General features: G+C 41.2%; 1 protein-coding gene across 1 annotated transcript in view; it reads left to right on the forward strand.

The window, feature by feature from the left end:
• The first annotated feature begins 11,771 nt into the window (after positions 1-11,771).
• The window catches only part of LOC125885960 (lysophosphatidic acid receptor 2-like), a 30,343-nt gene continuing 15,121 nt past the window's right edge, over positions 11,772-26,993 (forward strand). Inside the window, exons 1-2 of the mRNA XM_049571837.1 lie at positions 11,772-12,160; positions 24,185-24,661. Of these exons, the coding sequence (XP_049427794.1) occupies positions 24,406-24,661 (256 nt within the window). The 5' untranslated portion in view covers positions 11,772-12,160; positions 24,185-24,405. The remainder of the gene's footprint in view (positions 12,161-24,184; positions 24,662-26,993) is intronic.

Raw genomic sequence — 26,993 nt, forward strand, 5'->3', positions numbered from 1 at the left:
AGAGTGATTCCAGAGAGAAGCAGACAGAGGGGTCTACAGTCTGTGTTTGAAGGATACATCCAGGATGTCAAACTGACTCAGCAGCAACAACAGGTTAAAAAGACAAAGATAGTTAGAAGCTAAAGCCGAACTATAGGCTACAGATCACAGTGTAAAAGTCAACCACCACATCACTGCTGATCGCCACACAAGACAATGAATATAAAGGGAAACAACCATAGTGTGTGCAGGTGAACAGTGTTTGGCTTTGCCCCAAACAGCATTCATCTGCACACACTGTAATGACACACAGCTGGTTGAATATCAGCAAAGTTTCCCTGCTTCCCTTCACTGGTTCCTGTACAGCAGGGTCGGTCTTTGTTTCACTGTTATAATCATTAGAAAGCAAAAGCAGCATGTGTATACGTTCAGTAGGCTATATCTTCAGTAGCTAGCTAGCTAACCCTACACTTTTCAGGGTTTGATTTTGGTTTTGGAACAGGGAAGAAACGTATATCTTTTTCCAACCTCTCCAGGTAATGAGTATCATTAATACACAACATGCCCCAGGCACAACATTTAGCTCCAAATCCACAAAGCCAGCCTGAAAATGAAGGAAATCTGAAACGACTGTATTAGAGTGAATGGAGCACAGCTTGTTGTTGGAGCTGTCTGATGCTAAGCTATGATTAGCCAGTCTGCATTCGAGGGGTGGGATTTGCGAAGGGTCAATTCGGCTCCTAAACAGTAAACACTTAAGGAATCCTAACCGAGAGTTCACGCTTTGTACAACGGAGAAGTTTCAACTGGTTGCAATCTGCAGTCATCACCGTTAGATACCAGTACTGCTCCTTTAAGGGATTACAAATAAAATCACATTAAACTGTATAAATATAAACACGGGACAGTGTTGGATACATCCAGGGCTTCATTATTTTGTCCAAACAAAGTGTGGTATGTTGTATTTTATTTATTTATTTATTATCATTTATTAGGATGCTGTCAGTAAGAAAAATGTAAGAAAACAATGTGAATCAAGAAAAATGTATGAACAAAACATTGATATCTGGAGTTTATTTAGCTATTTCTTTGCATATTTGGGAGTGTAGGATGCTGCTGTGGGAATAACGTGTGATAAAAATAGGAAATACACAAACAGAAAGGAAATGAAAGCCAGTGAAAAGCAAGAAGGACACGAGGTTTCATGAGACTCGAAGGTGTTAAAGGCCGCTCTCTGTAATTGGACCACTGTGCAGGATGTGCTTTTACAACAGAGCAACAGAGGATGTTGTGGTTGAGACCAGTTCAAACCAGCCGCAGGTTGGAAAGAAGCAGCAGGCACATTCAAACGTCCTCAGTCACATGATTTAAACAGATCCGCAGCAAGTTTAGACATCGCCGCTTTGCAAGTCTCATGTATCAAACATCTGAAGCCTTGGCACACACACACACACACACACACACACACACACACACAGCTAATAAAACTCCAGTTATTTAAACTGTATCCTAAACTGTGTCTCCCGAGGCCTTGAGCAGTCTGGTAACATGTACGCTGATAACCCTGCTGTTGTGAGGATCTGCTCTGCTCCACTGTTCTTTATCTTCCTCAGCGAGCAGAAAACTCTTCCCGTCCATCGCCTTTGACTTTCAAATGAGCGCCTTTGTGGTTTTTGCATTGCATTTAACTTGTTAAAATCAAGTCTAGGGCGTGACAGAAACCTACTGCATTTCCAAAACACTTGGACGAGAGATCAGTGAAACTGAATGTGGGGAAACTGCCAAGCAGGCCTCTGAATTTATCAGGTGAGGATGAGAAAAGACCAGCACAGAGATAAGGGACGCTGGTGATATACTGCGCTCGCTTCTTCCTTCTCCAGATAGAGATAATAATGGAGAAAGAAAGTAAATAGTCCAGGAATGTGAAAATACTTAAGGCTGAGAGTTTTGTGGCAAAGGCTGCTGGCAGCTTGAAGTCGGATTTAGAAATGTAACATGGAAAAAGGGAACCTGCGAGCATTTATGGCTCAACAAATAAAGAAGTGAAAAATATGGCGAGGCACGGGGGAAAGCATGACAGTGGCAGAAAGATGTTGAGAGGTGGATGAATAGCAGAAAAGGAATGAGAAACATTAGTTACTACTGCATGTGGCAACAGATACTAGAAAGTAAGCTCTGAGTGTTCGTGGAGCAGTCATGTGACACTCTTATAGAGGCAGAGAGGCTCTTTGCATTCTTGACCTCCTCCTTTCAGGTCCAGTGTGTTTTTCATCACAAGAGAAAAGTACATTTACTCATTTATTAAGCAGTTTTATAATCTGTTCTGTCATGGGGGGTTTTCACCACATTTCAGAGTGAAACATCTGAAAAGTCTTTAAAGTTTGTGACCTTTTAAAGTGTACGTTCACGATGTTTCAAACAGACCCTTTTCCCCCATGTTTTTGTGTCGGAGTGTTTGATGGGAACTACATTTTTTTGTATTTGGTCTAGCATTGAGCAATAGCACTGCTGACATTTCTGGATGCATTGTAAGCAATTGGGGCATTTATGCACGTCTGTTTACTTCAACTAGTTTCTACCACTGTCAGGCTCAGTATCTGACAACATTACGGAGAGGATCCCTACAGAGATACACCTTTTGTTTAACCACAAACAGCCCCAAAATCGCTATCGCCAATCCCACCAGACTCCATATATACAAACAGTAATTTTAGCGTGTATAGAGGCAGCTTATTTTCACATCTAACTGGATGATGTAAGGGTTTATTTCAACCAAACCAGAGTTGATGATTGTTGGGACAGTGGAAAGACAAACCAAGACATCCTTTGAGTGTTTTATATGTTTCTGTTCACTTTGAATAAAGTGTTGTTTTACGATGATAAATTATTGTTTATTTAAATGGAATCTGGTGGGTTTGGCGAAAGCAATTTTGGGGCTGTTTTGGGTTAAACAAAAAGGATCTTACTCTTCAGTCGAAAGGTCCGTCTCTACATCTGACGTCCCTCTTCCCAGCAACACTTTTCAGCCCCCCCGGAGGACCCCGAGGAGCTCCCTGGCCAGACAAGATATGTAATCCCTTCTCCTACCAGTAGGACGTGCCTAGAAAACACTTCCTTGCTTGGGGCAGTAAGTCTCTCCCAATCCAGAGGGGACAATCCACCGTTTTCTGGCAGACAACAGTACAAACATTTCAACAAATTTAGATTTTATCCAATTTATATTTATACTGAGGCACTTTGTCTCTGCTACAGCAAACAAACCCAAAAATCCACATTGTCTCTTTAACAGGCATGACCACACAGAGAGCTGCATCTACTCAGATAACTCTGACGTCATCTTTTAAGAGAGAAAAATGTGAGCATTTGTGTTTGTGTGGTAGGGGGGAGATGGAGGGGCTTTAGAAACGTACAGTACCACATTGCCAGTTCGTACTGCACATGTATGGCTTCCTCTCTGCACCCAGATTGGGTAAGAACTTGAGTCTTCCCGTTAATGGCATTAAGAGCAGTGGGGGGTGGAAATCAGTGATGAGGGCAATCATTGGGACATCAAGGCACTCCCAAAAATCGATGCCAGATGACAATAAGCAGCTCCATGTGTGATTTATGCACACGCAAACACATACAGTCACATTTCAGTGATGAGGGCAATCATTGGGACATCAAGGCACTCCCAAAAATCGATGCCAGATGACAATAAGCAGCTCCATGTGTGATTTATGCACACGCAAACACATACAGTCACATTTCAGACTTGAGCATGTTGCACAAGACCCCACATGAGTCTGACAAAAACACACACTTGCTGACACACTCTGCTGCTCACACGCAACTTGCTCTCATGAGCTGCAGTTTTCTGTTTTACGGCGCACATGGTCGCCTGTGGGAGGTGATCTGGCTGTCATTCAGTTGTTGACTGGGCCTTCCCTCTCTGTCTCTGCCATTTCACCACACACTGGTTGAGAATGTTCGCGCCGTCCTCAATAAATCACTCCCAAGCACTTCTACTTTTCCTCCTTGTTGCCTTGGGATCGACAGTACATTTCCTTTTCCTCCAATTTCTCCGTCCTGTTTTAAAATAGAGCTTCCTTTTGTCCGTTTTGACTTTTTTTTAGTAACAGAGCTCTCTTTTTTCGAAATAACCTTTTGGCTTTGTTTTTACATTTTTATTTCTTTATGACCCCCTGGTTACATAAATAGGCCCAGTGAGTTAGCTATTTGGCAGTTGTTCCCAGCCTTGTGGGTTTAGGATCTGCCATAAGGGATGACAAGTTGAATTAAAGGCCTGTAAGTTCATTGACTTCATAGCAGGAGGAAACAGAACTCGGAAACAGAAATTGACAAAACAATCTCATCAAAGTAGATGTAGCCAGCTCCAGCTATTGGAGCTAGGATTCCCAACCAGCTATCATTCCATAAACAGTGCTAAACAATGGGCTATTTCCATTCTTTAGCACTGTTTGGAGATGGCAGAGAGAGCACACATCTCTACCTTTTCATGTGCTTACTTTGAAAGCCTGAGGCAGAGAGCACACCTCTGCGCCCTTCCACATGCAAACAAGGAAAGCATAAGTCAAAGAGAGCAAACCTCCCTGCCCTTCCATGTGCCTACATGGAAAGCCTAAGGCAGAGAGAGAGCACACCTCTCTGCCCTTCCACATGCAAACAAGGAAATCCTGAGGCAGAGAGAGCAAACCTCCCTGCCCTTCCATGCGCATACATAGAAAGCCTAAGGCACGGAGAGCAGCAGCAAAGACAAACAGAAATGACACTGATAAGTCAGACACAGCATGAAAAGGAGGAGCTGGGGTGGAGGCGGGTTGCAAAGCAGCTTGCAGAGGAAGCAGCAACAGTAGGCAGGCCAGAGCAGTTTAAATAGGGCACCCTGAATGAGATTTGCCAATTGGTTGCATAGAAAGGAATCATGTGATCTATCAGCTGACTCCCTTCCATCAGTCAGCTGCTTCATCAGTTGACTGGGCTGTTTGAGATCAGATGATGTAGCTGGGATGTGAGCTGAGCTTGATATTGTGTCCTGCCTGAACTAACGCTATGCTCAATTTTTGCAGCAGCTGATTCAGATAAATTCCAAAAAATTTTGAGATGTTAGGAAGACTTAACTGAAAAAATGACATGGTTAATGAACAGTGGAACAACTTCAGCAGATGTATGTCAGGAGGGAACAATCAGATCATGCAAGGACACTGATGATGCAGTGTAGTACACTTGTGAGTGACATCTTACACTAATGCTTGACACATTACTGTGACTAAATAGCTTTCTTTCTTGTATTAATGTCTGTCAATACTCGCTAGATTATCTACTGTCACTTTTTTTCGTTTTGTTTCTGATTTTCCTGTTGAACATTTTATTTTAAAAAATGTATTGTAAAAACAAGAATTTGCAAAACTCTGACTTCTTTGGTATAGTTCAAACCAATCCAGTCGAAGTCGTCGAAATCCAGCGCTATGGCAGCGACTTGCGGTGTCAGGCACTGATGAAAAAAGCTGTCCTTTAACGTTGGCATGATATGCGGCCGGTCGGTGCTCAGCGGCGTCAGGGGGAAACGTGGCAGGACAAGAACGAAAGTCCAAGTGGGAGTTGTGATGGATTGGTCCAACAAACACAGAGTTTCACCTGTGAGACCAGTGCTTGTGTCCTGTAGGATTCTTAAGCCAAACACTGTTCTTTTTTCCTAAACCCAACCACGTGTTTGTTGTTGGAGGAAAAACATGTCAGTGTGCGTTGTTGTAGTGCATTTATTTTGAAAGAGACTGTATGTAAATGGTAAATTTCTTGTGAAAATGGTGCTGTATTTTGAAAGAAGACAATGCATGTAACAGGCAGAACTTGACATGGTCTCCCAGAACTTCAACAACCAACGCACCCAGGGTGCCTTTCAAGTCACATCTGGATGTTGAAATGACCAAACGGCGATGTGTGACACGGTCGGAGTGAGAATGTGTTGCTCAAACGTGATTACAGTGACTTATGGGACATTGATTTAGCAAAACTGTAGGCTTTTGCGCCTCATGTCAAACAAAAAGAAATCAGTATGAAATAGTGCAGGACGACAGTGACCACTTCCACTTAAACTGACTCACTGCAGCATTTCCTCATTTCAGATGCTGGTTTGTCCAGGCCTTAATGCTACAAGTTCAAATCCATGACGTTAATCTTGATCCGAGAAAATCAACCATGGTATCACAATCATTTTTTCTCATGTTACCATCAGGGCAGGTAGACAAACCCTGATAAACTGTCATATGATGTAATTCACGGTGCAATAACAGAGAATTTCAGACATTAGATCTAATAGTATATCACCCTGGCCGGCTGGTAACCCTGGCAGGGTGGGTATTATGCCCAAACATGAAAGATTTATTTGGTCATGTGAAACAGGTGTGGAGGGCATGGAGGGCAATCAGCATCTTCATCACCATGGCGATGGAGAACCCAGCCCCCGGGCAGCTGTCTGTGACACTGAGAGGAAAAAACAGAATGACCCTATACAACAAAGTGGAAACTATGACCGCTGGAACACATGCTTCGGCACACTGCGACACGCAACCCACCTAATAAGGAAAGCAGATTGTACATGTTATACAAACAGGCCTGTCACATTTCTCACACGCTAACCTCCACACGCTCGGCCATTTGTGTAAACAGGAAAGAGTGTCCACTTTTTCCTCGTGCCTGCCTCTTCACTCTTGCTCCATCTCTGATTGCCGTGCAATCTTCCTGTTATTTCCTTCTTATCTTTTCCCCCTCTTTCCTCGCCTCATTTTCATTATGAGACAGGAGTTTGCACTTTTGATAGGCCACTGGAGTTCTATAAACCTTATTGCAGCAATCTCAAGTGTAAACAGCCCGTCCTAAATTACAGGTTCATCCCCTGTCATCCCTGTGCCAAACTGAGGAGGAAAAACAAAGATAACCAGTCATAGTTTCATCTCGTCTCTGTGACTGGATTCTGCCCTCTCACTGGAGTGGTGAACTGGGCTGCCTGTGGGCCTCGTGCCCTCGTCCTCTGAATAAAAGATGAGCCTGACAGCCCATTGTTGCTGGAGGTTGGTGGTGGTGTTTCTGGGGCTGCCATTGTCATTGTTGTACTGTACTGAAAGACAAGGTCAGTAGGTCAGATGCACAAAAAAGGTTTAGGAGTTAAATTGTGTATCTTGGAGTAGAATCATTATAAACTGAGGGACTGTGTATTTCTACAGTTGTTACACTTAACAATTATGTGGGTATGTGTGTGTTATCCTGGCCCAAGGAATGTAATTGGTCATTATTGCCATAGCTTCTGACATCACAAAGTAACAGTAGCCCCTTTTACACTGCCAGATTTTCAGCGAATGTTGGGACGTTTTGCCGTCAAGCTGCGAAGGAATTGCGCACCCTCCTTGCCCTCGCAAACGAAGAGGCCATTAACTGTCAGATGACGGGGACGGTGAAGAACGGGCCGACTTACGAGAGAATCGCTGAAGAACTGACCAGCCGCAGCTTCCCTCCCACGTCACTGTTTACGACACACACTGAGCTACACGTTTTGTTACTTGCTCACGCCCCCCATTGCCCCGAAAAAGGCGCATTCTGTATTGACAAAATGGTATTTTGCTGCACTCCCTGATTTTGTTTTTATACTGCCAATGCTGAAAAAAGACTGATTGGGCTTTCCTGCAAATTTGCACAATTCCTATCTAAAAATCGCTAGAGGTGGGACCAAGTCTGTGACAAGTCTCAAGTCAAGTCCCAATTCCTAAACTTTGAGTATCAAGTCCTAAACAGGTCATGATGTGCTCCTCGCCAAAATGCCGTTTTAAACGTATAAAAATTGTTAACGCTTTTTTAAAATGTGTATTTATTTGTTAAAACAAGTGTGAGACAGCAAAGGGCCACGGGTTGGATTCGAGTCCTTGCCATTGCAAAGAAATCAGTCTATATGGGACGCTAATTCTACCAGGTGAGCTAGAGCAGTGGTTCCCAACTGGTGGATCACAGATCCATTCTGAATGGACTGCAAGTGACTCGAGAATGTGTCAAGTAGTAAAAAAAAAACAACCACACTTTATTTAATTTCTGGCATAGAGCTTTTATTTCAAAGTGCAGTTTCCTCCTGTAGAGTGAGTGACTAACAGACAGCTACTTGACAGAGACAGCAAACTAGCTTGATGTCATGGCCAAATGCAAGTATGATGCAGAATATATTAAACTATGTGGACCTTGAACTCATGACTAAGGAGACATATGGACCCTTGTGGCTGGACCACTTGGGAATCACTGAGCTAGATGTCGCCACAGCTCGCTAACTATGTTCATAGTACCCTCAACTCCTTCCCCCGTTCTTAATGCAGTTTCAAACGTCGAGCAAGGTTGAAGTTGTTGTGTCTCTGTCTGTAATTTTTGACCCACTTGTTTTGAACATCGCAATTTTTTTATTTCATTTTTTTACTACAGCGTAGTTTTTGTATGTGAACAAAATTATCTTTGGTATCTTCTTTTCCCACTGGTGCTAACATAATGTTAGTTCTTCATGGTATTCCCCTGCAACTTGACTGGATGATGTTGGATTGTTCAAACAAAGTAGATCTGGGGAATTAAGCGTCGACTCACTGGCGATGCATACGCTAACATTAGTTGATTCAGCAAATGGCGCACTTTTTCAATAACATACTTGTTAATCTTCAAGTATTTTAAAGTCAAAAGGCTCAAGTCCAAGTGAAGTCACCGGTCATTGGTGTTATAGTCCAAGTCGAGTTGCAAATCTTTTTTGATTTTGTCAAGTCTAAAGTCACAATATTTGTGACTCAAGACTGATTCAAGTCCAAGTCATGTGACTCGAGTCCACACCTCTGAAAAGTAAAAGCACCTACTTCTTATATTTGCCTTCAAGCGGCTCTCTTCTCTCCTGAGTTGTTTTAACAGAATGTGATAGTGAAACTAACCTGATGTCAAACAAAAGGAAACAGCGAATTAAAAATGAAGATTCAACCTACAGAGTAAGAATGCTGACATGTGCTTTAAATACAATCAAAACTGACATACATTGACATTTTTATATACAATGCAGAAAACTGAAGGGATTAGTTATACCACGAGGAAAGAAGAAAGTTGCTCAAATGTAATTGACAGTGGTGGAAAAAATGATCTGTACTTGATTACAGTTCTGAGGTACAGGTACTTTACATGGTTATTTTTATTCTTCAGGGACTTCCCCTTCTCTCTTAGTTACTTTTAAAGCAGTAGTGGGAGATTAAACTATCACAGGCATTTCCCCCCATTCAACAGTCAACAGTTGAAAGGTGACAGGAAACAAGGGGGAGGGATTATGCAACAAAAGACTGCGGCTGGCGTTGAATCAGGGATGCCGCAATCATATTTATGTCATGCATTTTAACCAAGAAGCCAACAATAGACCACAGTCACTTTGCAGATGAAGAATTACATTTAACAAGCTCATAAAATCCACTCTCTTTGATGGACTTGTGCCTGTTTCTTATTTCTCTCATTCTCTCCTTCCTTAATCTGGGACCCATACTGTCTCAAAATCCGCCCAAGACCGTAATATACAAGAAACATACAGGTAGTCCGAACCTACATAAACTTATTGCTTTCACTTAATGGAAAACAAATGTTCTGTTTTTCTAAATTAACAAGGTCATTTTCTCAGAATTCTGACAAAAGTTTTTATGAATCATCACATTAATTAATTTTGCCATGAAAAGTGTTCACATAGAAATCTCCAAAAACACCCACCTTTTCAATCCGGCTGAATGATGTGATGTTTTTTTCTAGGCTTGGAAATAATAAAATTCTCTCATAGAGGAGCTGATGGCTTCTTTAAGTTACAGACACCATTTATTGAGTATTTTAATAACCACTCCTCCAGGCCATGGAAATAACATATTCTCCTGAGACCTGAACTTTTGTTTGGTATGCATTTTTAATTTCTTCTAGCTGTTTGGGATCAGTAGGACCTGATGTGTATCTAAATGATAATTAGGTCCCAATGGCCTCAAACAAGTACTCTCTAATTAACGGCGTGTTAGCTTCCTACTGTTGCTAAAATTGTTCAGATTTGTTGTCATAAAACTGTCATTAAACACTATTAATCATAAAAATTAAAAAAAATGTCAACCATAAAATATGATCAGGTTTTGGACCTTATCCACTCTTGAGTTGGGATTGGCTGCAGACTGACTTGGCAGAAATGGCTGCCATCTTGTTTTTACATGGATTAGTGTACTGTGCTCTAGCTACCACTAGATGGCACAAAACAGGTCTGAGTAAAGTAGAATGAAGTGTAAGGTCAAGTAAACCCAAAATGTAATGATTGATACAAGAACACATGTGGCGTGCCTCAAATCACATACGTCCGTTAGTACACTTCCATGTAGTATATAATGTGCACTATGTACTTATTGATGTAGTGCGTGAATTTTGACACGGTAGTGTTGTCTCAAACCAAACACGGCCACTGTGCACTTTAACAAAATAACAAATTTGCAAACTAGCATTAGCGTTCGCAGTACCAAATCATAACAGACTGCTAAATTAACCCAATAAACATACTGCTAGCTTATACCCAACAACAGGATAGTGGTGCTTAGTGCAAAAAACACATGTATAACTTTTGCTATGTCTCAAATTGCGTACTTCTGTATTTACACTTAATATTTTGAGTGCTTAAGTGCGTTCACACTGAGAAGTATGGAAAATGCAGTGCACTATGAGTACCAGGATGGTGCACTCAAAACGGTCAAGAAGTTGAGTGTGGAACTATGGACACTTCTCGCCCTCAATGGTCGCCATCTTGGCTACGTAGCAGAAGGGGAGGGACCACTTTTCAAACTGGAAATAGTGGCTGAGGACTGTGCGACTGTGAACGCCGCTAAAGTGTACAAATACATGTGTTTTTGCACTAAGCACCACTATCCTGTTGTCGGATATAAGCCAGCAGTATGTTTATTGGGTTAATTTAGCAGTCTGTAATGATTTGGTACAGTGAACGATAACGCAAATGCTAATGCTAGTTTCCTAATTGGCTAATTTGCGGTCGTCATTTCCGGTGAGTCCCTGTTGAAATTTGCGCACTACGTCAATGAGTACATAGTGCACATAGTATACTACATAGTATACTAACTGAAGTATGTGATTTGAGACACACCATTACATTTGTACAATGCAGCGACATTCATGGCCGCACAGTCCTCGACCTCCTCCCCTTCCTTCTGTGTAGCCAAGATGGCGACCATTGAGGGCGAGAAGTGTCCATAGTTCCACACTCAACTTTTTGACCGTTTTCACAGAAAACTGTTCAGTGTGAACGCACTTATGCGCTCAAAATATTAAATGTAAGTACAGAAGTCTGCAATTTGAGACACAGCAATGGTCTCAGGAGGATATTGGAATTCTTAATTTGGGTGGTGTTCCCCTTTAAGCTGCGATGTTAGTGATATGTAAACTAATGTAAAAGTTGTACTCGTCTTGCTTTCACAAATAAAAAAAACAGTTGTTAGACTTCTGAGATTAAAGTCTTGTTAATTCAGAAAAAGGGGGACTTGAAAAATCTAAGTAGTACAGCTTACCTTAGAGCATCTTATTCACCTCCCACTATCACAATCATATAAACGCGCCTGAATATCAGCCCCGCCCACGCTGTCAATCACTCTCCAGCTGCACTCTCATTGGCTGTTCCCTCCTTACGTCTTCTATGAGGGGGGCCGCTGGGGGCGGGGCTCCTTCCCTCAGGTTGGTTGGAGCAGCATACCAACCCGCTCCTTTGTCAAAGACAGGCGGCAGCAGCAGCAGCAGAGTCAGCGGAGAGTCGTGCCGCACCCTTTTTGCTCCTCCTGGGACTCACAGCGCGGATCACTCCGCACAGGTAACTACCGCTCAAACCACCGGAAGCAGGAGACAAGTCCAAACACAGGTGAAGGGGAGTATCCACCGAGTTTGTGCGGGACAAAAAGAAAAAAACTGCAGTGGAGCCTCGATAAAAAGAGACAAATAACAATAACGTGCTTTTTGTTTTAAAATATTGTGGCGCATTTTCACACCTGGTGCTGAGAGGGCGGTGAAAGTGCGCAGGAGGTGGCTCCAGGTACGACTGAACATTGTTTCTCTACTGGACGAGGATCTGGATTTACTTGATAAACGAGTTCATAGACGAAAGGAAAAGGTGAGTTCAGATGTTTCTCCTCAGTAGGCTTCATATACATCTCATTGTTGTGTTGAGTATATCTCCTGTGAGTTTGAAATGAGCGCAGTTGGCGAGGAGACCGAGTTGTTAGTGTTTATTGTTTCGGGGCTCCATCAGCATGCTGAGGCATCTGCACTGTCTCTCAGCGGTGTGGAGGGAGTCTGGACTTCATTACAGCCTCAACATCCCCAACACTGCCAGTGTGAGCATGCCCTTTTCTCTTGTTGTCTTATCCTCAAACAAAAGCAGTGTCATCTTTCTTCCATTCAAGATGTTCCATTTGATATTTCAGTTTTTGTGTCCTTCTTTTGAATCTATCAGAGTGTATCCTACAGTATAAATGATTCCCCTAAGCCCTCATTGTGTCAGGCAAGAGAGATAACATGACATGGCATGACATGGTTCACATTCTACAGTGCAGGTGTTTGCAGTGTTTTAGTTACCTGTACAATCTAATGCAATCAGACACACAACAGCTCCGCGGTAAATCATTGTGAAGGTCATACTGTACCTGTAGTGTTGACACTGTGTCACAGAGTGTTGACTCACCTTAACAGCAGTTTTGTTGAGGCTGTAAAAAGTGGTGCAGTTGTGCCGGACTGCAAAAAAATTCAAGTGTTCCTATTTTCTTTCCATTTACTTTAAAGTAGAGCCAAAAAATACATTAAAAAAACCATTCAATTGATTGATTAGACATGTAGTCTATCAGAAAATGCACAAATACTTATCTCAAGTCCAATGCAGTATCTAGAGCTGGTTGTTGGACCTTAGGCTAATACTTTTTTGGTATCAACCAAAATGTGTCTGTAAGACTTTATCAAAAAGTACTCAAACTACATTGAATGTGACTGAATTTGTGAACTTGTTGACTTATTGTTTGATCACATAGTTTCTGATCTAAGTCAAGATTTGCTCACTTACAGACTGTTGTTGTTCAGGTCAAGTTCTGGTACGGCTGCTGGAGTTAGACAACAATCAGCATTTGGCGTCTTCTATTGAATGACATGTTTTTTTTTTGTGTAAAAACCTGTTCATATTTCTCTAAGTAAGATCGAAATGTAACGTTTTGGTATTGTACTGTGTGTCAGTGTTGAATAATCCCAAGTACCCAATCGTCATAACCTACAGCCTCAAAGAAAACCATAGAGTTCAATCAAGGTGAAAAATGCCTTTTAGAGCCCACGATGACATCTCTAAAATTCTTGCTTTGTCCATTGAACGGTCCAAACCCCAAAGATATTCATTTATCAGTGATATGAAACAAAGTAAAGCAACAAATCTTCCCATATGAGAAGCTGGAACTGGACAGTGTTTATGACTGATGTACTGCTTTATCAGTTAATTGATTATTGATGTGCATACATTAATGTGTAAAATACGGGACAGTTTAGTCACTTCCATGTTTACCAAACTGGTTTCTGGTAGACACATGTTATGAGGTGAACAGATGACTAATTAGTTCAAGAGAAACTTGAGATGAATAGTTGAGTCACTGAGGGGAAATACAGTCATTATATACTTGTAATCCAGTCTCATCTAAAATACTTCAAGTAAATCACCTGCAGGAACGTCACTGCGATACAGAGATTCAGGCCACATCCACACTAACATGTTTTCGTTTCAAGCAAAAGCAATCCCCGAACACGAGGGTTTTAGCTCCATTTCAGAATTACTCTCTATCCATACTAACACGCCTGAAGATACATTTCACATAACTATTTTTGTACACTGGGCATGCATGTGCAGGTGTAAACAGGAAGCAGGTTGCCTACTCTGTGGTTGCATACAGAGATGGCGAAAAGTAAAACCAGAGATTTCTTTGCTTTTACAGACAAAGGTTGAACTGTTACTGATAGTAATGTGAGTGTAAGGCGGTCAAGGTGGTGGAAAACAGATTGGGAGTCGTCACAAAGCAAATATGGCGACATATTAGAGCAGTAACAGGAGCATTATCCATCGCCGGAGGAAACTATTACAATGGAGGAGTATCAAGACAAGAAAGATAAAATCATAAAAAGAATGCAGACCTGGCTATAATGTCTTGACAAGCTGTGACTGATAAAACACAATTGGAAAGCAAACATGGGTGTCTGCATCATCGTTTCCGTCCGTCTACACGAAAATGCAAGCCCATAGTTTCCATACTAAAATGTGGTCAGCGTTTTCGAAGATTTGTGTTTAAGGGGTTCCACTTGGTGTGAACGAAGCAATAAGCTATGTTTTTAAAAGCCTCACTGGTGGGCTGACGACATTGGTATTCATGTGTGCTCAAAAAGGAAGTGTGTATGCATGCGTCTGTGTGATTAAATAGCTAAAGTTAATCATTATGCCGGTGACGCACGGTCAGTCTCATTAGCTGCATGTCCATGCTTCACAGCTGGATGGACTCATTTTAGAATTGGAAGAAATGCAACCAGAGAGAGTGTGTCTGCGGAGGTGAGTGGAAGATCAGATTCTACCTGGAATTAGACGTCACAAACCACTACCACCTCTGCAGCAGGACTGGTTTTAGTCACAGATGCGTGTGTGGTGTAAATCTTCTGTGCTGCTAGCTGAAGCTGATGTGCTAAGGCTCCACTTTCAGAGAGCAGGGAGGAGGGAGAAGAAGAGACTCGGGTGTGGCAGCCCCGGTAATAACTGGTTTGCATTCAAACTGGTGTTTACTGATTCAGCCAAGTCCATTCACACACAAACAGACATGTGATGCATGAAAACACACGGTCATGCAAATGCAGGCCTCTTAGAGCCACACAGAGTGGAAGCACCGCAGTGAACTTGGTGCCCAGAGTCAGGGAAACAAATGCTTTGTCAGTTTCTTTGGGAGGGGAAATACCATGAGGTCAAGTTTAGGAATGCACCTAAAGTTTTAATGAGCTACGCTGGAAATGCTATAATCAGACATTACTTTACTCTGATGCTGAAAGATCACATGAATCTCTTTAAATGGGATATTTTATTCGTGTTTTTTTGGTGTACTTTTACAGTTAAATCTGTGTAGCACCAGGATAATCACTTAAATGCTTCATAACACAAAACAAAAACAAAGCAGTCCGTGTGTTACCTTTTAGAATAAAGGTCTAAAGGAATAGTTCGACACATTGGAAAATACACTTATTCGCTTTCTGGCAGAGAGGTAGAAAATTGATCCCACGCTCATGACTGTATGCTTAATTTAAGGCTACACCCAGCAGCCAGATACCTTAGAGGAAATTCTCTTTGTTTAATTTGTTCAAGAATTGAAGTGGAGGAGTGTTTCATGGCAGTTTGTGTGCTGGACTATTTATTCATTTCAACCAGTAACTTTTTGGAGTCTCCATAGTTTGCCAGTCGACGGCTCAGAGCCAAAGTTGTTTTTATATTTTCGTTTTTGTGTGGATTAAACAGTTTCGATATGAAAAGCTAATTACTAAGCCTTAGAGGTGCTGGAAGGCAGGTTGTGTTTCCTTTGGACTAAGGATGAGTATTGCTAGGATTTAATTGATACTGATACTTTGGTGTATTGATACTTTTAGGCCCCTTTTCTACTGCACAAAAAAAACTGCTAACCCCTGCTAAAGTCTGGATTTTTAATGTAATGGAAAAGCTTACAATCAGCATTCACACCGGGTTAAATGACTCTGCAGTAGTCATAGTTATTTATCCGGTTCTGATCGGCATTGATTGAAACACAGCCCCTGGGGGAGAGCGCTGATTTTAGTCTCTTTACCGGCGAGATGCAATGATGACCACCACAAATACAGTCTGTCTCTGCCCAAGCAGTGCTCAAGACCTGTGAACACGTGCTAATTTTGATGAAAAGGTGTGTTGATACTACTCTCCAGGGATGGGATGGTGTGCGAGATTATCGTGGATCCAGATGAAAACATTTACAATAACTTGTTGTAAATTGCCTTTATCAGCATAATTGTGAATACTGTGTCAGAAACAGGCTGCATATGCAGCAACCTCCAAAAATGCAAAAGATCTTAATCAAGTATTGGTATATTTTATGTGACGAACGATATGATGCCATTTCAAATAACTGAAAGGCCTGACTTTTTAAGATTGTTTGTTTTTCGTTAAAAAGGTTGTTTACTAAAAAAGATTTGTGTCCTATGCAATAAAAAGTTAATGAAGAGTTTTGCGCATATTTTAATGATAATCAGGATAATGTCATGAATTGCAATAACTTTAGGGATGATTGTGACATGGAATTTTTGTATCGTCCCATGCCTGCTACTCTCTGTAATTTGGTGTGAAAAATAAAGACATGACTAACCTGGAAATCCAGATGCTCCGCCCCTAGCAAATTCTAATTTGCACTGCACGGGGATCTGGCCCCGACAAGCAGAGCCCGTTGATTCGCCATCGGACCAGTCAGATCAGTCTATCTGACAGAGGTGGGCTCTGGGCGGGCGTAACATGATGAGGACAGCGCTGCGAGGTAGGAGTCGACAAGTAAACGGCCAAGATGGCAGCTGCCAGAGGACCGCGTCCATTAATATGCCACAGTTAGTGCCGCCCCTTGGGTAGGAAGGGTGTATTGGTGAGGTGTCTTAGCCTGGATTTCCAGGCTAGGACATGACATGAAACAATGTGAAAAGATTCAGACGTTATTTTGATATTACTTTTTGCAGAAACAAGTTTAATTGAGGTTCCTCTACGCATGATGAGGGAGTGCTTAAAACCGATGCTAACGGTGTCCTGAGTTAATAACAACAGATCTATTATGACGAGTGTTGATTTGTCCTCGACTTGACAAGGTCAAGACAGTAATTTTAGTTTGACAGATCCCATCAGCATCACAGCCTGGAGGCAGCCCTGAAGCAGTCAAGCATGCTCCACTGCTTTAGATGTATAGAATGTAGTGTTTCACATGGTTCCTGATGTTAGCGTCTTTGCACGCAACTACCTTTTGACACTGATTGTATTTAGCAGCACTTTTATAAAAGTTAGTAAAGTGAGCCCACACTTTGGAGCATTTTCCCCTGTTAGCCATGAATGGACAGCACAGAAGGTAAACTTGCAGTACTGCAGTGTCCGATGTAATCGCCTGATTATCAGCTCCTTCATCATTAGAGAACTTTAAGAATTTCAAAATGCCAGTCATGTTAGAATTAATTAATGTTTCACAGATAGCAGCACGGTTTAGCCAGGTGCCCATTTAGTACCAGTTCTTGATACCTGTCCCTGCTTTGGAGAGTGCCAGCATAAGTGTTTCCCCCTGTTTTCAGTCTTTGTGCTAAGCTAAGCTAAGCTAAGCTAACTGGTTTGTGGTGGTATCTTTATATTTACTGTTCAGATATGAGAGAAGTATCAGTCTCTAACTCTCTGCAAGAAATGAAATAACCTGTTGTGCTATTTTTTTTTTTAGCACCATTAACATTGTTTTGAAGTCGTGTCTGGAAAACTTATTCTACCATATTTAGTTTTTTTGTTTTAAATACACTAATCACTCTTCTCTTAGTGCTGCAGGTTGTGTGCAGTTGGTTTTTGGAGCTTTTTAGCTAAGAACAGCTATGAGAGCGTGAGATGAGAGCTGAGTTTCTGTGGGGATTAAGTTGCGGTGTTTCCACATCCTGTGATTGCAGTTGCATATATCTAAAATCTGTAGCTGCATAATCTATGTCTGGTTTCATGCATATTTGAGAAGATGTATTGGTTATTGAAGACCAGAATTGCCAGACACATGGTTTTATTGCACCAAACACAATGTATTCAGACTTTCTAATCTGATAGACATGAAGTTGGTGTTTGTCTCCAACTGCATCTTTCGACCTTTTGAGCTGCATCAAGCTTACAAAAATAATGGCTTCCGTCTTGATCTTTTGTACACTCTAATCTACGACAGGGAAACGTTTGTTGTACTTTGTTGAACAACAACTTTGTTCTTTTGTGACCTTTGATACTTAAGTCATGGATTGAAATTCACTCGAGTGCTTTGCAGCTGCTTTGATTGTCAGTTGTGAAATTGCACCAGAAGAAATGATCAAAGGTTTTAGCCTCCAGGTTTCACACTGAAATGCAGCTAGTGTTCAGTCACAAGAATTGGTGGCCGAACAACCACTTATGATAAACGAAAATATGCTGGTTGTTTGACTATTGATGAACTAAAACATCTATAAGTTAGTCAGACAAAGAACCTACAGTTTTCCAAATGTGAAATGTTGTCTAACAAACAAGCAGCTGTACAAGAACTTTTATTAAATATAATTAAGTATAAAATTGGTCGTGATTATATGAGTCATGAACGTTTTAGAATAGCATTGTTCAACTCATCAAGGACAGTTTGAAAAACAAAGGATCGAAACTTTCATTCCATGCATTCTCCTTCCTCACCAAAACCTGGTGCTTATATTACCAACAATCCAACTTGGCCGTGGACTGTTCAGTTGTAGATTTGAATATGTTGTACTAGTAGCTATTAGCCTCAAGCTGCTGGCCTCGAGCAGAGGTGAAGAGCTACAGAGGTGTGGCTCACTTCTGTCTAACCCTACACAAGGTGTGTCACCATACCAGAAATGTAGTATTTGTACAATACCAGTTAATTTTATCATTAATCCCTGATGATCCACCTTGAACCTGAAGTATCAGTCTGTGTAGGTTCATGAGATTTTGTGGGCGAGGAAACATATTTACATATAGCCCAGAGCACATTTCTCCCCCAGTGTCGTTGTTGTTCAGCACTTGTACATGTAAGATGTGATGGGAGGTCTTTGAGGTCCGCTGTTTGTCCTGCTGCTCTTCCATTCTGATTGGACAGCCGGCTAAAAAGTAAGTGAGTAGCGCAGCATTTTACCAAAAGTTGAACATTTTTCAACTCTCGATGTCAAGAATAAAAAATGCCAAGCATGGACTCTCAGTGTCTTGTCAGGCTGTTGGTGTTTGTAGTAGAAATATATGACGCTCCCATTACAAAGAATCAACTAGATATGCTGGCCTCAGGAAAAACTTTTCATTTGAACAAGTACGAAAAAAGACATTAGATGACATAATTTTGGGGTTTGGGAGAGACAGACCGACATTTTTCTACATTTTAACACATTTTTCGCTAAAATGATTAGTCGACTAATTGAAGAAATAATCGACAGATTAGTCGACAATAGGGCTGACCCAAAAAATTGGAAGCTTCAAAGCTTCGTTTGATGGCATGGGTTCGATTGTGGGGAAAAAAAAAATTTGAATATTCGGCCTTTTTTTTCTCCCGTTTTTTTGGGGGGGCCTTGAACGCAACACCATCTCCGACAAGGAAATAGAAAGCCTGACGTGCAATGAATGGAGACCTATTATCCTGCTTGAACACAGACAACTAAATTCTTTCAACAGTGTGACTCAAAATAATGATATATATTCGAATTAATGAATATATTTTATTGATGTAAAATAATATGCTGATGGTGACATTTTCCACCGGTCCGCTGTGCTCTGAGTCTGGTGTCAGTGACACATGCTGCTCTGAGTCGCGCATGTGTCTGCTTGTGCTGCAGTGCACGCCGAGGGTTTTAATTTTTAGTGTTAAATCAAAAGTTAAACACTACTTATCAGCAACCAGAAGTGTTTTTTTGTTTGTGAATATTTTTATCTTAATTCTAGGGTTGCAAGAAACTACCCAAGTACCAAGTAATAAAGTATTAAGTAAAGTAAAGTAAACATATTTTTAGGGCTGGCCCGAATGCTTCTAGGTTGCGAAGCTCTAGTTGTTGCCATGGTAACTGACATCCAACTCAGTATTTGAATGTTTCTTTTTTTCCTACTCTTAAACCTGTGGAGGAAATTGAAAGGAGGTAGCAAATGTCAGACACGAATGTGGCCAGTGTCCTCAGTCACGGACCCCCTCTTCAGAAAACTAAATTGGCTGTCCATCAAGGAAGAGGAAAAGGAAAAGGAAAAGGTGGGACAAGATGTGGACCCTTATCCGTGGCTGGCAACTGAAGTGAAGCACTTGCTTTGCAACAAGTGATGCGGTCAGACCTGCAGTGTTCTGAGTTATTAATAACTCACAGAGACAATGCACACAACAGTCCACCTTCCACCTCCTCTCCCCCCTCTCTATCACTCTCCCTCTTACACACACTCACAGTGGCATTATGTTCTACTAAAGGCTCGGGCTGGGTTAGTTAATTAGTGTATATGAATATTATATTATCAGTACTCAGTGTCTTTGGATACCTTCAGTTGGAATCAGTGTGACGAGAGAAAAGGTCAGACATCCCTAATCAACGTGCCACTGGGGGGGGCGGGTTCACATAGAAGAGAATTGATGAGTGTGTTTTCACAAGAATCACACATTTCTGGTTCATATTTCCCTCGAAATGATCCCATGTTTTTAAGCTTTTCATGAAAGTCAGCATAAATGTCGGGAGTTGCTGAGTTCCTTAAGCTGGTGTTGAAACGCAATATAGTGACACATGCAAAGAAAGGTCAATTAAACTGTAAAGCAGCAAGAAGAGTTCATAGGTGCGTCATGTCTGTGTGCTCATGGTCTGGGTTCAAAGATCAAGTGTAGTGCAACAGCTTGATTGATGTCTCGTGTCTCAGACAGGGACAGAGTTCCTTCAAGGGAAATTGAAGAAAAGGAGTCTGTCACTTTCTCTCTGCACAGCACGCAAATGAGAACTCGTAGGCTTTGTTCAGTCAGTAACACAGACACATTTCCATGGACACACACCACAAATGCATTATTATATTCTGCCCCTGGACACTTGAGACTTCTTCTTGTTTTTGCTTTTGGGTCTTTTCACATTCTTGCACTTTTTTTTTTTTACTTTCCTCGACTGTTTTATGTTGTTTCCTTTAATCAAAGCCTTTTCTTGCAGTTGTGTCCCATCCATCATTTCATTCTGGAGCCTCTTAAGTTCTCACTTTCTCCACATTTTTCTGTTTTTGATTTGGCATCTCTCTCCACACACCCTTGGTAGGAGAGTGGGTCACTGAGGCTCCCTCCCTGTGTGTGTGTGTGTGTTGTGCATGTTTGGATTGAGATTGAGTTACATAGCTGGATTGTGTAATTGTGAGGTGTGTCTCTGCTGCAGGGAGTCTGCCGCTCTGCTGTTTCCATTGTTGAGAGAGAGTTGAACTTGGAGCCGACGGTACAGTACGTGTCGTCGTGCTGCGCTGGCTTTCACAGGAAAATGGAGGATGTGTGAGGGAGTGTTGTTGACTCAAAACGTGCCATGCAGCCCGTACAAGTTTACCGTAAATAGGGGATTAAAGCCATTGTTGTTGGCCACGCTTTGAGTGCATGTCTTGAAGTGAAGGCTGAGTTCTGCCCTGAGCTGTGGTTGGTTTCAGTTACCTCACCACGGTCATAAACCCTCCCATGCTCCTGTTGTGACTTGTGGCTGCAGGCCTGCGAGAAGCATTTCCCACACAGGCTGCAGCTGTAGCGCTTCTCCCCTGTGTGCCCGCTCATGTGTCTCTTGATGTTGCTGGACTGGGAGAAGGGTGTACCACACTTATAACCCACTTTTCATGCAGTGTAGCCTGGATAGATAGTTGGTCTTTGAGCTCAGTGGTATTATAGTGACTGTAACTACTGTTGCACCTGATCAAGATTTTCTGGTTTATACAGAGGTCAAAATTCTTTGACGTGTCAGCTTAATGATTAAGATACATTTTTGCTGTTTGCGTGGTCATATAATAAAACAACATATTTGGTAAGCTGCATTTACAGACTATAAATATTTCTGAAAACCTTGTGGTAAAGCAAAGCAAAGTGGTCCAAACTGATAATGTGAGCTCACACGGTTCAATCTTGATGATGCCTTTTTTCAGCACCAGTTTATTTTACTGACAGTGAAAAACTGTCATGATAACTTTAAGACATATATGAATACAGGGCCTGAATTTCAGTGTGGCATTGCAGGCATTGTGGATAATTCCATCGATTCCTTCATTTCCGTATTTCATTCATTGTCTTTATCCATATAATGCATCATAATTTATTCGTCTATATATAATTTGAATCTGCAAAGAAACTAAATGTAGTGGAGTAAAAAGGAGAATATTGGCTTCCAAAATGTCGTGGTGTAGAAATATAAAGTCGCAAAAAATATAAAGAAAGTACCTCAGAACTCTACTTAGGTATAGCACTTGAGTAAATGTACTTAGTTACATTCCACCACTGCTGAGAGGCAGAGAAAAGCTCCTTTTGCACTGCACAAGAAACCCTTTAACACCTGCTAATATCTGCCTTTTTTATGTAAAGGGAAAGGTTGCAATGGGCATTCCCACTAAGGTCAAATGACTCAGTAGTAGTCGTGGTTATTAGTCGGCAGTGATGGAACTACAACACCCAGGTGAACGCTCTTATTTTAGCCCCTGTACCGGAAAGATGTAATGACGTGCCACCAAAAAATACCGTCCATCTCCACCCAAACAGCACTCAGACAAGGTTCCAAATTATTCTGCACTGAGTTTGAAAGAGAGACTGAATACGTATGAGAAATATTAAAAGAAGTAACCTCTTCAAAGTTTTCACCAGCCTCCATGCTGCTTTCTACTGTATACTAATCTGTTTTCCAGCCTGTCTGTGACGTCGAATGTGACACACCAGAAAAACACGCATACAGAAAGGCATACTTGTCTGCTTCAGTCCTGTGGACACTGACAATAGGAAAGGAGTCTATCGCCTATATTTAGTGTGTTTAAAGATCCCGTGTACAAGCACTAATTTTTGTGGTAATGGCGTGAAAGCTTTGAATAATATTGCATGTCTAATTTGATCCACACCTATGTTGAGATTCTTAAAACTACACAGACTACCTCTTTGAAAACCAGAGAATCTGTGAATATGGAAATTTTGTTAATTTCAACCATTAAAGTGCGGGGCAGAATACGTCTCTATTGAAAAGTCCTTTTAATGCGTATTGAACAGTAGGGCTGCCATAATTAGTCGACTAATCGATGACTAATAGACTATTAAAATAATCTGTGACTATTCTAGTAGTCATTTTTCATAGAAAAGTACTATAAAAGAACCCCAAAATACTCTTACTGCAGCTTCTTATGTTCAGATATTGGCAGCTTTACACACTCTCCCGTGACAGTGAACTAAAACCCTTTGGCATGAGTGTGAAACAAGACATTAGATGATGTAATTTTGGGGTTTGGGAGAGACAGACTGACATTTTTCAATATTTTAACACATTTTTCGATGAAATGATTGGTTGACTAATCGAAGAAATAATCGACAGATTAGTCGACAATGAAAATACTTGTTAGTGGCAGCCCTATTGAACAGCTACTGTGATCAACTGATCTGCCATTAATTTTCTCAGTTGATTATAGTTTGATCTATGGTATGTAATAAAACTGTGAAAAGTGCCCATCCTAGATGATGTCATTAAATGTCTTATGTTTGACTGTACAGTAAAACACAAAGATATTCAGTTGACTTAAATATAATACAATGAAAAGCTGCAGGTTCTAACATTTGAGAAGCTTAGTTTATTTGTAAATGACCATTTTCAAAGAAGTTATAAAAAATACTTTGCAGGATTGTCAGTTATTGTTTGTAAACACGCTCGCCAGCAGAAGTGAAAGTAAAATCCAACCTTAGGTTCATTCTTGTTTGGTGCTTCACTTCACTATATTTGCATTTGAAAGTACAGCAAATAATATTGTGATAATGATTTAAACCATACAGAGCAGCCATATGGTTTATGTATGGTGTGTTTGTCCAGCAGGTTTTTTTCTTGAGTGTTTCGCCTTGTTCCACCCCACTGATTGGCTAGTATTAACCCTAACCATAACCTCTTTGCCCTAACGCTAATCGCTTCCGACCTCAGTGTGTTGATGTGACAAATACAAGAAAATCATAGCGCAGTGGGGCAGGACTTCGAAGAGTACTCCTGGGGGAAAAAATGTGCTTGTCCTGGTTAATGAACTTGTATGACTCGTCTTGACCTCTGAACGTGACTCTGGGCTGATTGGCAGGTTACTCTCCTGGTTAGACATTGTTGAAGGTTGTAGCTATTATTATATTCACATATTATCTTCAACTAATGCTTAATTTGTTCACAGATTGAAGACCAGCGGATGCCAGACAGCTGTACAGTGAAAACCTCAGACCTCAAACTGCAGTCCTCACCTGTCCAGCTGATGGCATGCCAATCGCCAACACACCAAAGAGGGAAGTCTGAATGATGCCCTAGACCTCACCCTCTGCTCACTGTCTGCAACATCACTCTCTTCCCTGCCTACTTCAGCTCTTCTCTGATCAGACATCCGCCGGATATCTCAACATGGATACAGAGACCATCGACCTAGAAGGATGCTACTACAACAAGAGCATCAAATTTTTCTATGAGAAGAGTGGAAAGAATATTAGCGACCACTGGAGCACACGTAGCTATGTGATTGTCACTCTTGGCATGACGGTCTGCTTCGTCGTCATCTTTTCCAACCTTTTGGTCATAGGCGCCATTTTAAAAAACAGACGTTTTCACTACCCTATCTACTATCTGCTGGGTAACCTGGCTCTGGCTGACCTCTTCTCAGGTACAATGTTTTACTTCATCTGCTTTTACATTCCTGTTGTAACTACTGAAACTACAAAACAAATGATCCGAATACCTAAACTGCATTGTCACATCTTTTATGTTATTTTATATCAAGTTTTAGTGCTGCTACAGTTCAGTCAGAAAGTACAGCACTAGAACAGACACACAATGTCAGGGTATCTACAGGTGTTAAAAAGTGTTAAAGCTCTGATTTTCTCAAAAAAGGCCTTCAGAGTAATCTCTGAAATGTTTCAGTATCAGATTGCAGGCTGTCAGGCAGCTGCGCCCCCAGAATCTTCTCATAGGTGTGGCCAGATGGGGATACTGTAAATCTTGGAGTGGCACACCAAAACCAAAAACCATAACTGACTTTCATATATTTAATTATGCTGTAGAAGGTTATAGGCTAGTTCAAAACTATGTTAATATGAGATTTAAGGAATCACGTACCAATATAGTTTGGTTTCTTATTTTGTAGTTGAAGTTACCAGATATTTGAGTTCAACAACAATCCTGTTTTAAAGTGTTATGGGATAGTCATTGTTCTTTAAATCAGCTGGTTGTCCTTGTTACTTAAAAAGACAAATATACAGCTTTAATTTGAAGGAGTTTTGAAGGAGAATTGTGGGTACCTATAAAATCCATTTTCATTCAGATATCTTGAGGTGAGAGTTGAAGGGAGCCCTTTGAAAATGGCCATGCCAGTTGTTTCCTCACCAGCATTTCGTATTTAGTAGGGATGTTCCTGGCAACTAATTTCCCTGTCAACTAAACGGAAATTTTGATCAAGTCTAGTCGATTAGTCTAAAAAAGGAAAACGCTCAGAAAAGTCCAAATTTAGCACAATTTATCTCCTCTGTCATTTTATAGTTAATGTGCCTGGAGGTTATCATTTTGTGTCCCAGCATGGTGCAGTCAGGCTCAACATATTCCATTAACATCCTGAAGCCTTTACCCATCAACAAAGTTAAGTGAAAGCTTATATTGTGAGGTCGTTGTTGTGATGAGCTGCGTTATTTTCTCAGACTGGGCGGGATCACAACGATGCACGGCTAGCAGCAGAAGCAGCCGTCGTTCCGTGCAGGTTAACATCCAGATGCATGAGTTGAATGTGGTTGTGCATTGCTCCAGTCTGGTGATTATATGCCAGTTTTTCTGACACAGCCTACATGCTACCTCGTTTCATTTTCTGGATCAAAGTCCTGCCAAACCACGCTGGTTTTGTGAGAGGACATCTCTCTTATTTCCCGCCGTGCTGTTTTAAAATTCCAGTCTACTCGAGCATTACCCCGGGGAGGGGGACTCTAAGCAGCTGTGAACATGAATAAAACATTAATTGGTTTAACCAACTAATATTTCTGGTGCCGACTAGTGAGGAAGTTTAATCGTTTAGACGACTAATCGCATGCATAGCTATTATTCAGCCCCCTACCTGACAAGCTATGTCAACATGGTTGGTACCAAAGATGCCTTAGTTTGTTTTCACATAATAAATATCTACCTTTGTGCTAGCTTTAAAAATGAATGTGCCACAGCGTCTTAAAGACAGTAATGTCGGCCTTCAATTGTCATCTTTTATTGTACAAGTTCAAAACATGTCACTGTTGTAATTACTTTCTGACTTTCTACACTGTACCTCTACCTGCCATCTATTTATCAAGTTTTACAGTCGGTCAGTTCAGCAGGCTGCCGTCTTCACAATGTTATTAATAGAAAAGGTGATTAGTGCCATAAGACCTATAAACTCTGCATGTTAACATCTGTTGGCTGTTTTTAACCACACCAGAAATGCTGCTATAAACTGTGTTCATATTAGGATGTTGTTTTAATAAACTTTAAGAGTTTTGTTTGAAGACAGTTTTTGTGATTTAACATGGATGTTTTTGCATCTCTCTGTGCACTTTATGAGATCAACCCTGTCTTAGCTGAGATATTTGATGTCTTGAGTGCAGCACACAAAGGCTGCGTCATGTAGTGTCACATCTGGGGACCAAATGTGATCAAGTTGGTGCTTTTATGGAGAGTTGATGAGTGTCGATGCTGGGAAGTAGCACAGTGCTGTATCTTGGCGCTGTGATGCTGGTAAATCTGCAGTGACGTGTGCTGAGATGCCATTGATGTGCAGGATTACAAGGAAAACAATCACAGCGGGTGTTGTGACTGGCATTGTATAGCTTTAAGAGATCAGAACCTGCTTATCTCATAAGTAGGTAAATGAACCTTTTAATGTTGTGGATTTGTTTTCCTTCAGACTGGTTGGCCCACTGTTCTTAAATATTTTCACAAGTATATGTGATATCCTAATATCAACATTGTCACTTGGAATGGCT

Source organism: Epinephelus fuscoguttatus, linkage group LG3, assembly GCF_011397635.1.
Source record: "Epinephelus fuscoguttatus linkage group LG3, E.fuscoguttatus.final_Chr_v1".
Lineage (NCBI taxonomy): Eukaryota > Metazoa > Chordata > Actinopteri > Perciformes > Serranidae > Epinephelus > Epinephelus fuscoguttatus.